Source organism: Pteropus vampyrus, unplaced genomic scaffold, assembly GCF_000151845.1.
Source record: "Pteropus vampyrus isolate Shadow unplaced genomic scaffold, Pvam_2.0 Scaffold24, whole genome shotgun sequence".
Taxonomy (NCBI): domain Eukaryota; kingdom Metazoa; phylum Chordata; class Mammalia; order Chiroptera; family Pteropodidae; genus Pteropus; species Pteropus vampyrus.
The window spans coordinates 5,038,625-5,056,305 of NW_011888805.1; the positions used below are offsets into that span (position 1 = coordinate 5,038,625).

The window sequence follows — 17,681 nt, forward strand, 5'->3', positions numbered from 1 at the left end:
TAGTGCAGCCACTATAAAAAACAGTATGGAGATTCCTCAAACAATTAAAAATAGAGCTGCTTTATGATCCAGCAATTCTATTTATGGGAATTATCCAAAGAAAACAAAAACACTGATTTGAAAAGATATATTTATGTATGTGTGTGTGTGTGTGTGTGTGTGTATATATATAATCTATATCTATGTTCATTGCAGCATTACTAGTAATAGCCAAGATATGGAAGCATCCTAGATATCCAGCAATAGATGAATGGATAGAGAAGATGTGGTACACACACACTCACGTACACATTATTCAGCCATAAAAGTGAATGAAATCTTGCCATTTGCAACAACATGGATGAACCTAGAGGGTATTATGCTGAGTGAAATAAGTCAGAGAAAGACAAATACTGTATGATCTGACTTGTGTGTGGAATTTAAAAAAACAAAATAAACAGAACAAAACAGAAACAGACCCATAGATATAGAGAACAAGCTGATGGTTGCCAAAAGGGAAGGGATGGGGACATGGGATTAAATTTCTTTTTTTAAATGACAAACTAGAGCTCAGCACTCAAGAGGCACTGAAAAAATGTTGTGCTAATAACCAGACATTATATATGAAAACACGACACCAATTTAAGGTATATTTTGCTTATATATGAAATGTACAACTGGGTCTCATAAAGGGATTTAAACTTATACCAGCAAATTCTTAGAACAATCTGTGGTACAGAGGGCAAGAATTATAGCAAGGATAATTAAAAATAAGATCTCTCATTATCTATTTAAAGCCAAACGTTTCTATCCTCCAATTAATCCTTTTCCTAGAGTTACTAACGGGTACAAAATTGCCTTATTTGAATTGTAGTAACTTTGGTTTTTCCTTTAATGACTAGAGAGCTATTGAAGATAAACTAGATTGTTAGACTGAATAGTCGACACTGATATCATTTTAAATATGGACATCATTATGATGTTTTTGTCTCATTTTCTTATGAGTGCCCTATCAAAACAACACAATTACTCCAAAAGTTCAGGCTATTCAAATAAATATGAATTAAGATGACAGAAAACAAGACAAATGTTTTGCCTTCTGTTCAATTTTGTAAATATAAGACCGTTAGATCTTCTCTAACTTCCAAATAAATAAAATAAATGGTCATATCAAATTTTAATATATATACACAATAATAAACACATTTGTACAAGTTTCAAGGAGAAAAAGTATCCGTTTTAAGTAATCTCCATTTAATCAACTCACTAGGTTAACTGATGCTATTTCCTTGGACAAGCAAACTTATGACTAGAGCAAGTTGCAGGCTTTCAGTTAGTAGGCTTTGGTCTGGCATATCCTTCACTGTGGTTTCTACTTGCTGCAAAATGTTTACCAAGGGTTAGTTTTGTTATAGTAGGTTGAATATTACTATTAGTGAATAATATTATTGAATATTTCCCCCAAATTCACATCCATCAAGAAGCTCAAAAAATAATCTTACTTGGAAATTGTCATTGCAGATGTAATTAAGGTAAATATTGAGATAAGATCATACTGGATATGGGTGGGTCCTAAATGAGAATATCTTTATAAGAGACACAGACACAGAAAAGATACCACATGAAAGCAGACAAAGATTGGAGTTACACTGTTACAAGTCCAGGAAGACCTGGGGCCACCAGAAGCTGGAAAGGCAAGGATGGATTGGAAGGATTCTTCCCTAGAGCCTTCAGAGGGAGCATGGTCCTGCTTGCTCCTTGATTTCGGACTTCTAAGAGCCAGAACTGTGAGGGAATAAATTTCTGTTGATTTAAGATACCCAGTTAGTGGTGATTTGTTATGGAAGCTCTAGGAAACTAATAGGTACCAAACTGATTATGCCAGTCGAACTTTTTATCATGATTACATAAACTGATGACATAGTGCGAAGAGTTGTAGTTTCTGTGAAAATCAAGTTGAACAGTTTGGACAGACTAAATAAAAGTGTGTTATCTTTTTTTAAAAAAGTTGATTAATTTATTGGTGGAAATATAGTAAAAATCTACAGGAATTCTGTACGCATTTCATATCTCTGTAATGGAATGCATGTGATCTGTAAAAGAAAAACAATTAGAGAACACCTATAAGCAGACCTATACTGAAAAGGTAGAAAAGGTTTGGTTCCTACATTACATAACTGGCAAATAATTTTTATTTCAAGTTAAAGTATCTAAGAATACATGTGTTATTTATTGATTTTTTATGATATCCTGCTTTAAATGACTTTTTGAATTAACCACACAACTAAGGGTTCCAGACAAGAGGGCTCCTACTATACTATTAGAGGACAAATTTTTAACGTCTAAGGCCAATTAGCTTCGAATACATTGGTTTTTACCTTGTCATCTCTTTAATTGCTGTAACGCTACAGATGTAGATGGTTCCACATGGTAATTTTCAGCTGATCAGCTTTCTCTCTTCCAAGGCCACACCTAGTTTGGGCCTAGCTTCTTGGCCTTAGAAGAGACTTTGCAATTCATTTTCTACTACTATTGAGCTATATGTTATGTTGGAGGAACATAAAATGAAGTTACTGAAAATATTCTTATATTACTGAAAATATATCTAATGTACTGATGATATATGATTCATTTTTTTCTGCCCTAATTATCCTTATAAATACAGCACAATAGATTTACTAGAGACAATGAATTATTTCTTTTCAAAAGAAAATGCTATTTTTTCTAAATAAACAAATTAAAAGAAAGTATCAATTCTATTATCAGTGTGAAACTTGAATACTGGCATTTTCCCAAAATAACAGCAAAAATGCTGTGGAACAAATACATTAATGGCTATAAAGTATTAACTCAACAAAATCATATTTTACTAAAATATTTTATTGTAATAAGATATCCACTGTATTCAAAATCAATACAAAGTAAGTTATTAAAATTATTTACATACAAATGAATGAAACTATGTAGTTAATAATGGCTGTGAATAAATAGCATCAACACAATTTTAGCCTCTAAATCACTATGTAATTTTCTAAGGATTGTTAACAATAGTAAAGGAAAAAAAGCTGACCATGGTTGTTAAATTCACTGATTTCCATAAAAAGAAAAGTCCTTCGTCAGGTAGATTTAAGACAAATAATTTTTCCTTTGAAGAGTAACTGGAAAAAAGTCTGATTTACTCATGTATACTGCAGTCCAGTGAACTTTATGATTGGATAAATAGCATATTTTCCAAACTTCACCCTACTTCCCAGAGTTGACCTCAGTATTAATGTCAAAGTATGCTGAATTTTGTATTATATATAAAAAAAGTATCTACATTGGTTTTCAGTCAGTTTGGAACTAATATCCATCATGTAATATATTTCTCATATTTGTGCTGTGTACATTCAGATACACCCACAAAAACTAGTCTGTTGATGACTTTAAAAATATACTATGATGACAAATAAATTTGTTTTATTACAAAATGAAAAGCTTAAGAATATATTTTTATTAGGCATGTTGGTAACAAGTCATTACCCTATATATATTGTTGACTTATTCAGTATATTTCTAAAAGTAAATAAATTGCAGTGTAGTTTTTTTTGAAAGCAAAAATATCATTTCTCCAGTTGTTGAGGAGTACTAAAAGCTTCGTAGACATTAGCTGCAAAGTCTTTCACTTGCTCCATCATCAATAGATCCTAGCAAAGATGAAAATAAAACATTACAGTTTGTAAAAAGTATGGTTAATTTGAATTCATTTCTGCAACCAAGCAACAAATTCAGCTCTAAGTTCTGTGGCATTAAGGCCAAAAAGAAAACCATTTAATGAAAGGGCTATTTTTTTCTAATAATAAATTCTAGGACATATTTATTGTTTAGTTCTTATGTGAGGGATGGTGGATATGGTAATTATTCAAGCGTGACTTTGAGAGGAAGACCCCAAATGGTCTTCAAATGGATTTTTGTGTGTACCAACTGCTAGATAAGTATCTACTGAGTAAATGATTACGATACTAAAGATACAAGTCTAAAGGTACTTTTGCTGGAAGCTGACACGATGTGGTTGAAGTATATTACCTTCTAGAAGATTTAAATAATATAGTAGTATGTCACATATACACACACATAAGCCACTCATAGGCACTTGAGAACAAGGGTTCTTAAGGCACTTATGAATGAAAAGATAAGGAAAAATTACATCTTTTTTTTATTAACCTTTAACTAAAATCTAGCATCTCCTTCAATCATGAATGTAAGCAACAAAATGACAGTATTAGCAGAACTTGTGAATTTGCCTTCAACAGAAATCAGACATTTTCATATCATATAATTGCGGAAGTTACATGAACTGCCATTAGATTTTATTTAATGCATAAACAAAGAAGCAATATTGCTACATTATAAATTTGATTTTAAAAAGTATTTTGAAAACTGTATGTAATTGGTTTTCTTTAGAACCTATGTGTTTTACAATACGCATTTACAGATAATATGCTTAGAAGGGGTCCATAGACTATATCAGATTGTGAAAAGATCCATGCCACAGAAATAAGTGCCCCTGTGAGTGGCAGAGAAACAGTAAGCGAACATACCCTTTGTGTTCTCTCTTAAGCATCAGAAAACTCAAGTGAGCTTTAGACAAGTCTTGATCTCAACAAATTCATGGTTATTGACTCCGAACACTACTTGGTGTTTTAACTCATAGAAATCACAGTTAAAAATTGGTGAAAGTCTTGTCAATTAATAGCGTAGTATATAAATTTAATCTATATTCGGTCTCACTAAAGAACTTTGTACACATTAATATCAACAATATTTTTACTAGATTGAAACCTTTTGTTTTCATTATCAATTATACAATTTAATTAATGGAAAACATAAATTTCTTAAGAACTGGTGACGCTGGTGATGCTATATCATCGGTTGTATTGACCACTTGTCTGTCAAGATAAGATGAACAGTCTACTGATGAAGCCAGAGACTTTATGAAAGACAAAAATAGTAAAGATAAGGTTTCAATGTTAGTAGTTACAACTTTTTTCTCACACTGATATACATGTGAAAATTGAATTAAAATTTAATTAAAAATTTAAAACTAAGTTTTTAATATAAAAAAATTTGAGCTTAAATTAAGTTTAAAATTAAGTGAGATGAAATCAGCTTTATTCATTCTTTCTTCTGCAATATGAATGTCTAACTCTCATGGGTGAGAAAGGTGACAGAGAAGACTGAAGAGAACAGTGAGAGAAAATAAGCATGTGAAGGACAAGTCATTGATACTATACAGAGAAAGGAAGAAATACAACCCAAGTCTCAGTGCTCTTCATGTTTCTGAGTAGACAGTCCACAGAGAAAATATTCTAATTTGTCTGAGACAAATGGCACTGAGAAGATGCTGTGTTTACACTTAGGCCTAGGGTCTCTTCTCACTGCAAATTATTGTAGTAGTTTGGAACTGAGATGTATTGCAAGTAATTTTTTATATATAAGTTTCCAAGTTTGCAAATGACACAGAAAAAAAACTTATGTGGATTCAAAGTTATCCTTTTAATACATCAGTCTTAATGCATTTTAAATGCTTTCATAAGAAAGAAGATAGAGTAATAGGCAGTGAAAATTTTAAATAACTTACTATCTATGCAGATTTTAGTGAGATTATTGATGTACTATTAATAGTTATAGTTATTTATTATTAAAATGCTTTACTTTTCCACAAGTTTTTTTGGTTTTCCTCAAAATTTGAGGAACAGTATCACTGATCTGTCTCAAGCCTCAATATTCTCACTAGCACAGCTTAATGCAAAACATTAACACTAAATTCAACTGACCACTAGAATGTATTGGGGTTAAATGCAGTCTAACAGGTGTTGGACTATAACATGGGGAAAAGTATTCCCAAGCTAATACATTTGCCATGATACATTAGGACTCTCATGAGGCACTGTATCACACTCCACATGTGGTTTAAAGGTTTTGATTTCTTTGAACAAATATCACAGGACAGAAATGTAACTTTACGTTAGACAAACAGGAACGCAACCAAAAATACAATCTGTTTATAATACCCCAAAGCTTTCTTCTTACCTGAACAAAATGACTAGGTGTTTCACTGCAAACTGAATGGATCTGTCCATTTATTATTGGAATTATCTTAGCTAAAGGCAGGCTGACACTGGAAAGACTAAAAAATCATCACAGTAATAATTATTTTCTGAAGTTTTCACATAGGTATTTAACATTTTAATTATAAAATTAATAGCTATTGAAAAATACAGAAATGTATTAATAAGAAAATAAAAATCACACATAATGCTACCATCTAGAAATAACTATTATGGCTATTACTGACATCATGGTTAATTTCTTCTAGTAATGCTTATGTTTTTTTAGCACACAACTATAACTTTCCAAGCAAAATTGTTTTGAATTTTTATTCATATAAGCATTTTTTCCAATCTTTTTAAAGTTCTTCTGAAGTTTTTGTCTGTTTTTAAATGATTATGTAGTAATACATCCTCTTTGAAATTTATTAGGTCCCTAGAATTAGAGATCTAAGTTTTTGCCTAATTTTCCTTAATATAAATGTATATCAACATGGTATTATTGGACCAAAGGTATGAACATTTTTAAGGTTTAAAATGTATATTGCCAAATGCCTTTTGCTTCCCCAACACTGTGTGAGAACGCTTACTTTATCATGCCTTCTTTTTAAAATATCAAGCATTATCTTTTTTCTTTCTATGTCTGATAGCTGAAAAGGTATCTCATGGTTTTGGTCTGTATTTCTCTTAATTACTAGCAATGTTTAATGTTTTTTTCTTCTACTGCAGTAAACGGTACCATTATTTATCCGGCCGTGTAAGCAGGAAACCTAAGCATTATCTTTGGCACTTCCTTCTGTATTCTATATCCAATTTCTCCACAATCCTAAGTATTTCTTTCTTTTTTTTAATCCTAAGTATTTCTTAACTGTTTATTTTTCCCCATTGCCAAACCTAGTCCAAGCTAAGCATCATCTCGTCTGCTATAGCTATAATCTTCTAACTTGTAAGTGTTCAATAAACATTTGTGAGATGAAAAAATGAACGTAATACGTGATTCTGTATGATCGTTAAATGATTATGTGCAACATAATGTGTGATTATGACAGCTAAAAAACAAATTTTTATGTGTGGATTATAGACTTAGGTTTAGTACATTAAAGATTATACTTCATACATTTAAATCCGAGGCTAGACTAGAAATTTCTTTTTAAATATCATGAAAATGCTGAAGCAATGGTGTCTAACCAGTATGCTGTGCTGAGGTTTGATGCAATGCCTAAAAACAAAAAGGAAGGAGGGAGGATTTATGTATTCCTGAAGAAATCAAACATTATATTCTTACAATCAAGGCTGAAAATGAATAAATTTATGTAGTTGTAAAACTATCAGATAATTCATCAAATGAGAATCTACAACAAGAATGCGTGGTTATTATAATGACCAAAGTATTAAATTATGTAGGCCAATAATGGCTTACAGTACTGGAATAAAATGAGAGAATGCATTAAACCTTCAAACATTTTTAGTTGTGTATTCTAAAGAGTTTTAAAAATCCAATAATTGGAATCTGGCCTGTAGAAAGGTAGTTTCACAACTTAAGCACTTCTATACAGTGGCAAAGTTTTGAGAATAAATGAAAGTTTTAATACTGAATCTAGAAGGAGTTCTACCAATGAAGGAGTCACTAGTTTAACCAAGTTTAATTTGTTGAAAAATTAGCATTAAAATTTATCCTCTAAGATTTTTTTTGTTACCTAGAACAAAAAATAAACGCAATCAAAATACTATTTTGTTAGAGTAATCATTAGACCGATAACATTTTTATGTCATCTTACCTATTCATGGAGTTACCATGTTGTAGGTCCTGTTCAGTAGGTCGAAAAAACTCAGCCATATTGTCTAGCAGTCTACTAAAACCGCGGTTTAAACAGGTATTCAAAACTGTACTAAAATCTGGACTACACAAAAGAAGAAAGATAAATTACTTTTCAGATTCTCAATGAAAAAGGATAACTGTAGCTATCTTTGACAGTCATCACTACTTCTAGTCACAATCTAGTTTTTACATCCTAAAACACTATAAAAATATATCAAGGGGTCAATCTTTAAGAATTAGTATACGAAGTGGGCTTATCATTTAGTGCAACACAAAGAAAATATTCATCCATTTCTCTAGATTTTCTTAACATTAGTTACCATTTTGTACAAAGCATTCTTTAAAAAATATCAATAGTATTACTATAATGCATTCTTAAAAAATATCAATAATATTACTTCTTTTGCGGAAACTCTTGAAGAGAAATCATCTTATAGTCACAAGTTATTGGTTTACTTTACATACTCCATCATGAAATCTCAGTGATTTAGAAAATTTTATTATCCTGTATAGATGAAGAACTGGATACTGGAGGATGAAGAAATTTGTCAGATGGTATGTAGGTATGTAAATGGGGGAGCTTGAATTTGAACCCAGGCCTTTTTGATCTTAAAGTTCAAGCTCTTTTTGTTATACTATATTAGTACTTCACAAAATCTCTTTGCTATAAAGAATATGATATGTGTACTATGACAGAAAATGCCTAATTGAACAGATTAGTTCTATCTTTGAAATGCAGAAATCTTAATCCAGACCAACTCATGGGAGTGGAGGGCTAGGACTATAAATCTGGGAATTGTTAGCATAGATAGTAAAGCAATGGGAGTATGAAACGAATTGCTTGGGGCAGTTGAGGATGAAATAAGAACAAATAAATACCTTGGAAACACTAATATTTAAAGGAAAGACAAACACAGAGGAACCTAAGAAGACATGATCTGAGAATTGAGAGAAAAATGAAGGTTATACTGCCATGGAAACCATATGAGAAAAAAATTTCAAGAAAGGCTTGATCGACACTGCCAATTATCAGAGAGATGAACATTATAGGTTGATTGGATTTGGCAAAAGATCCTTGATGACCTTTTCTACAGCTTTGTAGAGTGATTTGGTGGAAACTTGAATAAGAAAAAAAGGGAGATCACTATTGTAGAGAATCAAGGGACTAGAACTTGATGGATTCAGATAGTAGATTCAATAGCTGAGTTAACCTAAAAATTTGCTGATTTTCTTCAAGATCATGAAAAAATATTATAAGCAGAAGATGTAATTTCCTCAGAAAATAAAAATAGAGAAATAGTCTTAAAGTATCTTTAATTTAAAAGAAGATTTGATGTTTTAATCACTTAAGATAAAGTGGGAAGGAATGGTATTACTACTCAGATTTTATAATGATAAAACTACCTAAAAGAGTTTAAATGGCTCAACCAAAGTTGAACAGATAATAAATAGGAGAGTCAGCCTTGAACTTAGGTCTTCTGGTCTTCTAATGCATGAATTAAAATAGTAATAATTCAGAGAAGGTGTGAAATTTTTATGAAAGTTTTAGGAACATTCTAGTCTATCCTGAAAGGGTGAGGGGCAGTAGTTCTTCAAAACTGAATATGCATGTGTGTGTGTGTGTGTGTGTGTGTGTGTGTGTGTACATGAAGATGAGTTGGCGCTGGATAGCTCTGACTCTCAAGATCATCTCTTTGCAACTCTCCATGTCAGCATTGAGTGACTTCAAATTGGTAGTCAGAACTACTGTGGCTACAATTTTTTTTTTTTTTTTTTTTTATTAACAGAGCTGGTTCTTAAACATTTACTATTTACTACTATACACTAAGTATACCAGAGTCGTCCTTGAATGCTTTTTTTCAAAATATAAATGCTATCTTCCAGTCCCTCAACTAGTATATCACAATCTCTAGGCTAACGAAGTAGTGGGCAAGGCATGGGTATCTTAAAAAATCTTTGCTTCCCTCCACACCTTAATAAGAGAACCACTAATTTAAGTAGGAAATCCTACCTAAAGGCAGAACAATAGATATGAAATTTAATTTTAACAAAATATTATGTTGACTATGTTGTTCAAGGAAGACTAAAAAATGGTCATAGTACGTTCAAAATAGAAACGTTTTCTGTTACATGCAGTATACCTACCTCTCCAACATGTCTCTAGTTTCATTGAGTAGTTTAATAGTGGTGACATCTTTAGGAGAAAGCCCATAGGCCTGTGAAAATAAAATGCCATACCTAAGATTTCAGATATTAGCACAGGGTTATGATGAAACCAGACATATTAATAAATGCAAGAGTTCAAGAAATCTAACAACAATAAAAAAAAATGTTAAACTAAAAAACTGTAAAAGTTCATGTATACAGGTAAGAAGTATTTAAAATATGAGTCAAAGTAAAATTATACTTTGTGAGATCTTTGTTTATCTTGGACACATTTCTTGGACACAAAGAAAAAAAATAGTCCCTGTGGTTGCAGAGGCTTAGTTTTTTTCTTTTTTCATTGGTAAGACATTTTATCAGGACATGTATGTGCCTTTTTTTTTATCAATTTACTCTAGTCTGGGGCTCTGTGTGTTCCTTCGATTTTGAGTTTCATGTTTAAATTCAACTCAGATAAGATCTGGTCTCTCTTTATACATTCTTTTGAATCGTCTTCTTTTTCAGTTCTACTGTTGAATTTTAAAATTTGGAGATTATTTTATCATTCCAGATGCTTTTTTAATACTCTTATTGCATCTCCTTAAAATTCTAACTTGTAAGTTTTCTCCTATTTCTTTCATTAATTCTTTCCCATCTTTTCTGCTTGTTCTTTTTAGCCTATATCCTACAGAGATGCCTTAAATGGGTTGTGACTTATTGCCTATTCATGAATGTAGGGTCTTTCAGCTTCCAAGCAGGTTTATCTCTGGGATGTTTAGGGGAGGGAAAAACTTGTGGGCAAGATATGACATAGCAGTCTCTGTTCTCATGCTGAGGTATGGCATAGAGGTCTTTCTGGTCTAATAAGCTTCTCTAGTTGTCAAGTGAGGGATTCTTTCCTCTACAGCAAAGAATGGGTAAAATCCGTTCATATATGAAAAAAACCAATAATTATTTTAAAATGAGGTATATAACCTGCAACCTTTGGCACTTTTATTATTCTTAAGCAATGAATAACTTAAATCACAACTGCCTGGGACACACCAGTGTGTAGCAACAGTGTGGTGGATAATTGTTAGGTTAGGCCTTCTTTGTTTCTCAACTAAATGAGTACAACTTTCTTCAGTCCATTTTGACACTGCCATCAATTTATTTTAGAAAGCAAATGTGATTGTGATACTGGTCTGATTAAAATTTACCTTTCTCTGTCTGTAAATTGAAGTTCAGACTGTCTTGGCATATGAAGCTCTTCATGATCTTGCCCCAACTGTCAGCTCTATCTTCTGCAACTTGATCTCATAGAAATACGACCTAGCCACATGAACTAAATTTGTCTCCTGAGTTTCCCACCTATAATGAATATGTCTTGTTCATTTTATATCCTGATCATACATCATAGTATCTGTCACATAACTAATACTCAATAAAAATTTGCTGAATATCTAAAATTACATTTCTAACTAGAAATCAGTCATATCTGAAGTTTGTTTTCTAAATTAATGGGATTTTATTTAAATTATTGAACTATGTCTTTCCATCACTTACCTTGCAAGAGATTCAGAAATCTAAATTTTTAAGAGACAACAAAAAAATTTTTTTAAACATAGAATAACTGGTTTGGTTAAATGGTTATGAATCAAGTACCTGAACTGCTAATGGAGTTTCTTCATCTGGCATCATATAATGGCATAATAAAGATTTGGATCCATCTTTATTAATCCAAGAAGAAGATTGATGCTGCTCAACGAGATTTCTGATTTCTTTTAGTTTTTGCTCCAAGTCCAAAAGGGACAAAGAATGTTTAAGAGAAACACTAGAAACAGAGAAAAGGAAATTGGGATTAACTGAAACTATATGACACAGTTTATGAAGACTCTTTTCCTAACAGGTTACTATCTGAGATCCCATTTCACCCAGTAAACCTGAAACTGCTGATGTGAAATCATGAGAGTAGATTAAGAAATCAGCCATCAGTTAAGGAACATTGTTACAGAACATTGTTACAGAAAAATCTTGCTGCAGATTTTGCAAGAAAATCCCCTTTGTAATTATAGATATTAGAAGTATAAAAGGGAGATAAAAGCTTCAGAGGAAGATTTTAAAGCAGGTCTTTTATCTCATGACTCAAATATTTTGGTTTGTTTGGAAATTAATCATTAAGCACTGAAACATTCAAACTTTTCCCTTAGTATCAAAAGGCTGATACTGATGGCGGAGATAGATTGCAGAATTTGGTATCCAGAGCTGTGTCTGTATTAGGTTACAATTTTATGAACCAGCATTTGTCAAGTTTCACTAGCTTCGCTAGAACAATTCTAATTTTTCTTTCATTCATCAGAATAAGGAAGTTAGAAAAGCCAAAGCTAAATGCCTCACCTTCCGAAAATCTTCTGCACAGCTTGCTTAATGACAGTGATCAATTCTGTCAGACCTGTTAAAAGAAAACAAACATAAAGATTTGTTTACTTTTTAAATTCCTCCATAACACAAGTGAACAAATAACAATTACTTTACAGATCATAAACAAGAATCTTACCATCTCCAAGGAGGTGCTGAATACTTGATAAATATTGCTGCTGGACATCGGGGGGAGCGAGAACTGTCTGTACAAAATAGAAGTAAGGTTATATTACCCAATATTATTAGTAAATAATATTTTCAGTATCACTTGAGCTGAGATTTTTCAGGACCTGGAATAATGGGCAAAATAATATTCTTTAATGTAACAAAAAGCCTAGTTTCAAAATATGAAAAATAATAAAGTTTACAATCACATGAAATATAAAGATATTTATTTTATAGAAATTATCAGAAAAATAATATTAGGGTTAAATTGTGAACCTCTTGAAACAAAGGGCAATATTTATTTAAGTCTATTAAACTTACGGTGCCATTTTTGCCAACTGCTGCATTATCCAGGTAAATATATCCACCAATAATGTTCAACTGGACTCGTAAAAGAACGACCAGCATACAAGTACTATATACAGCTACAGTACTTCTCGTGAAACCTTCATAGAGAAAAGAAAACCACTTGGTACTATTATTAAAACACAAACAAATGTGTAACATCACAAACTTTTCCTATGGTTATTTTTTCATAAGATGACTTTAAAAATACATTTGTAACTGTTTTAAGTACAAAAATATTATTAATTCCATATTTCAAAATCTGTCTCCTTACAACTTTTTAATGTAAATTAGGTATGATCTCTTAATTGAAACAATAACCAATATATTGAGCGAAGGGTTATATATTTATTAGCTTTAAAAGGAAAACAAAAAAGGACTGGGAAGCACTAACAATTACAGCTTCAGAATTCTGATTTGTCCAGGGAGCTAGCTCAGAGTAAGGAAGAGGGCTAAGTATGGAAGAACTCTAGTCTTCAATGGCAGGCAAAGGAGAATGAGCCCATTCAAGGGCTGGAGGAAGATACAGAAAGATAGGGGAACATCTGGGGATGAGGCTTCACAGCAGCCTAGGACAGACTGTTCAGAACAGAAGAGAGAATAAAGGTGTTGACTGTTCCTGTAAGGTCTAGCAGGAGGAAAACATCCACTGGATTTAGCAACACAGAATTTACTACTGAGGCTTGCAAGACATGCCAGGGTGCAGACATGGGAGTGGAAGCCAGCCTACCGTGTGGCAAAGACTGAGTGGGAGTGAGGAGAAGGGAATGTAGGTCTCTTCGGTATTATACAAGAGCTCTGAGACTGTGCAATAGCTGAAAGGAAATACAGGATACTACAAAGGTTTAATTTATTTTCAAATAGGCAAAGCATGATTCAGTTGATAAAGATTAGTTGAGTGAATGGGAAAATGTAGGAATAGCTGATAATATGAAGTTCTAAGACATGGGTATATATGACATATATATATGCCCCACAGCAGCTCTTTATTTAAAATTTTTATCATTAATGAGAGTTTGTATACAATAGCAAAGTAAAGTTACTATCTGGGTTGGAGTAAAAACTTCCTTTAAAGTATAATATTGCAGCTATCAGTACCTAGTGTAGGCATATGTAGTCTAGGGCAGGTTTATATATTACCCTAATAATAATAATAATAATACTGCCACCACTAACATTTACTGAGTGCTTTCTATGACCAGACATTGATCTACTTGCTTTATAAGAATGATTTAATCTGACAAAGCTATGAGGTAGAGAATAGTCATCTCTTTAGAAATATTTTAAGAATGTGCTATCACACAGAATATGTAGGCTTACTTATAATCTTCAGATCCTCCCATATTTCTAGCTTGTTTGAAGGCCTAAAGAAAAAAAAAATCAGAAAATATGAGAATACTAATCAGATAATCTAACAGAAAACCCTGAACTTTATAACTCTGTATTCGATTATAGTTTATTACAGAGTAACTACAGAAAACAAAGCACACAAAATATAGTGTGAAAGAATTGTAATTTTAGTAACCGGTGATGACATCATTTTAGTTGGGATGTTGGTATATATCTTTCCAGTCTTTTCCCTCTTTTTGAAGCATATGAATATATGTATTATAAAATCATATAGGAAAAGCAGGAAAATGTTTATTTCTTTCCTTCATTTACCATTTTAAATATAATGAAGTACTAATCTTGTAATCCTTCAAAGGTAAATAATGAAGTATTTTTTATTTTAAAGTATCATTACAAACATATAAATTTAAAAATATATTTGATATGTTTCAACCCTCTGTAGTTACAACTCTTATTCATATTCAATTTGCTCATCTTTGACCAACGAGGATTCTATTCAGGTTGGTTCCTGAATCATTCTGACATGACCCCATTTAGCCTTTGGTAGCTTCCTTGCTTACTGACATGAAAAGCTGCTATGGGTTATCTTGTTCATTTCTTGCTGCAGACCTGACATCAGCCATTTTCCCAAGAGTCCTAGATCCCTGTAACGGCAAATGGCAGCTTTCGATTAAGGATATTCTTTGCCACTGGGGAGGTCATTATTTCTAAGCCTTTTCAGTAGACTAAGCTAGTAAGTGTGTGTGTGTGTGTGTGTGTGTAAACATATATTCAAAGAGATAAAATACATCATGAATTAATACTGATTCTTCTAATTTGAAATTAGGACCACAACAAGGCTTTTAACTTCATGTCATTACCATATTTCTGTATTTCTTTTTGCCAACAGTAGAACTGAGTGAAATCAACATAATTACTAATTTGCTTCATCCCTCACTATGCACAACAGTCTCAGAATAGCAGTAACAATACTGAAAAGACTGTTTTTGCTTTTCAATTCTGTGAGCTTTAAGAGCATAATCCTGCTAAGAATATACAGTCAAATTTCTGTTGTAAAGTCACTCGGCATGGTTTCTCCTTGTGGTTATACCACCAACTAGATACACTTTTAGGTTAATTTGACTTATTTTACCATCATTTTTTAGATATTAAATATAGTCTTATAAGTATGTAAAAGATTTATATGGTCCCAAAGTTAAATTTATACAACACAGTATATTCAAATAAGTCTGTTCTTATCCCCCTTTATTCTCTCCCTTATTCACATGTTATTATCAAAAATATACTTTAATTTGCCATTGTTTTGCTTTATATAAGTAAATATGTATTGATATTCACATCTTCCCCCTTCGATAAATGGTAGCATACTTTACACATTTTTATCTTTTAAAATATATATAACAATATATCCTGGAGATCATTCCATAGAAATATAAAGATAACAGCTATCTTTTTTTTTTCATAATCACGACATACTCCATTGTGTAAATATGCTACGTGAATAGAGTTCAGTGCTTTTCAAACCATCTATGTGAAAGAAACAGTTTTTTTTCTTATTTCCAATCTATCACAGACCAATACTTTTGTAAAGTACAATGAAAGTAAATTACTAGAAAAATGAAATTTAAAAACCCACAAAGGTATACAAAATACAAACCCATATTCTTTATCATTATATTCAGAAATAAATTTACATTTTATAAGAAGCTGAGTTATTGCAATTGTGGGATATTACTGGCTTATCTTTCTTTGCTACTGAACAGACTCTAGAGCTTTGGTTAGGCCTTTCCTAGATGGCACAGGTTCAGAAGATAAAGGAGTAAATCCTACAAGGTACCATTGCAACCTCAAGCTGATGTTTAAGTCTCATGGTGGAGTGCCATATTTATTCTGATGAAATTGAAAATTCACCAAAATTCAAGGGCTGTGTATTTTAATGCAGGTAAATCACATTTTCTTTTGAATGTTACCTGAGAAAATTTCAAAGTTCATTTAATAGACATCTAAAGGAAACAAGAAAATAGCAGTTCCCCAAATTTCAATATAGAAAGTACTTAGTAGCAACAGTCTGTAAAAGGGCAAATTAAGTATTTGTCTTGAAATTGTATTTATTTGGGGTGACTCTAGTAGGAGAGGACAGAGTTATAACCACACAGGACATTTTTTCATGTTGATATTCACCATTATTAGACCTTAAAAGCAGATCTAAATTTAGAGTTATAAGATGAATAAGTTCTGGAGACCTAATGTGCAGAATGGTGAGTACAGTTAATAATAATGCATTGTATATTTAAAATTTGCTTTAAGTAAATCTTAAGTGTTTTCACTACACACACACACACACACACACACACACACACACACAAAAGGTAACTAAATGAGGTGATGGATATGCTAATTACTTGGATTGTAGTAATCATTCCATATGTATGAATTTTAAAAATATGAAAAAAATTCACCTTATCTTTTTAAAAGATTCCAATTCCAAATCTATGTAGAACAGAGAAAAATACTTTCTATTTAAAGATTCCTTTCAAATAATGTCTAATGAATCAACTCGAAGTTAAAAACAATGAGACTCTTTAATGACACATAAATATCTATTTAAGAATTGAACAAATCCTTTTGACATGTTCTACTTCTCTAGTGATGCAGGATGTTGAGGATTCTTTGTCACTGAAACTTCACTCCATTATCAATCTTCAATGACAATGCCAAGTACTGAAAACGGTGATCGATGTTTATTTGCTATTATAAAACTGACAAAATATGACTACCGAATCTTTTATTTATTTCTGATTAGTTATTATCATAATTAGTTTACATGAGATCTTAGTTGACTGAAAACTAATACAAAAGCAGTCATAAGACTGAAGGCCTTATTTAATAGACATCCCCGACCCCAAATTGCAAACAGTAATTTCAAATCAAAACAAAGGTGAGAAAAAAAGAACATGAGATATTTAAAGGGAAAGAGTGAATGAGAACTGTTGCCCATCTTAAATTCTCAGGGACTTAAGAAATTTTCCTATGTATTGAGTAAGGAAAGAGGAATAACACCTTTTCTTTAAAGCTGTCTGGGATTAGCCATAAAAAATTAATCCCCGTCTTCTCTAAACTCCCACATTTTCTCTCCCCATTTTGCTTTTGCTTTTTAACAGAGATTAAATATAATGTCTTGAATTATGATAATTTCATCTACTTCCTCCCTTGGATGACAATGTCTTAAAAGGAAAGAGATCTTAATTATCTTGAATTCCCCTAAAATAGGGAACATAGGGCCTTGCAGGAAACAGAGTCACCAGGAAGGAAGAATGCCACTATGCACATTTTGTCTGTTTTTATGTTGCTTTTATAAAAGTGCTATTTACTTATTTCTCTTGTCTCCCTAA

At 31.9% G+C, this 17,681-nt stretch overlaps 1 protein-coding gene across 2 annotated transcripts in view; it reads right to left on the bottom strand.

The window, feature by feature from the left end:
• Nucleotides 1-2,838: 2,838 nt before the first annotated feature.
• Nucleotides 2,839-17,681, bottom strand: part of PEX3 (peroxisomal biogenesis factor 3) — a 29,204-nt gene continuing 14,361 nt past the window's right edge. For both annotated transcript variants that reach the window (XM_011356130.2, XM_023528368.1), the window contains exons 4-12: nt 14,260-14,303; nt 12,916-13,040; nt 12,566-12,632; nt 12,406-12,460; nt 11,674-11,842; nt 10,033-10,103; nt 7,847-7,969; nt 6,052-6,148; nt 2,839-3,665 (exon numbers count right to left, since the gene is read on the bottom strand). In XM_011356130.2, the coding sequence (XP_011354432.1) occupies nt 3,582-3,665; nt 6,052-6,148; nt 7,847-7,969; nt 10,033-10,103; nt 11,674-11,842; nt 12,406-12,460; nt 12,566-12,632; nt 12,916-13,040; nt 14,260-14,303 (835 nt within the window). In that variant the 3' untranslated portion in view covers nt 2,839-3,581. The remainder of the gene's footprint in view (nt 3,666-6,051; nt 6,149-7,846; nt 7,970-10,032; nt 10,104-11,673; nt 11,843-12,405; nt 12,461-12,565; nt 12,633-12,915; nt 13,041-14,259; nt 14,304-17,681) is intronic.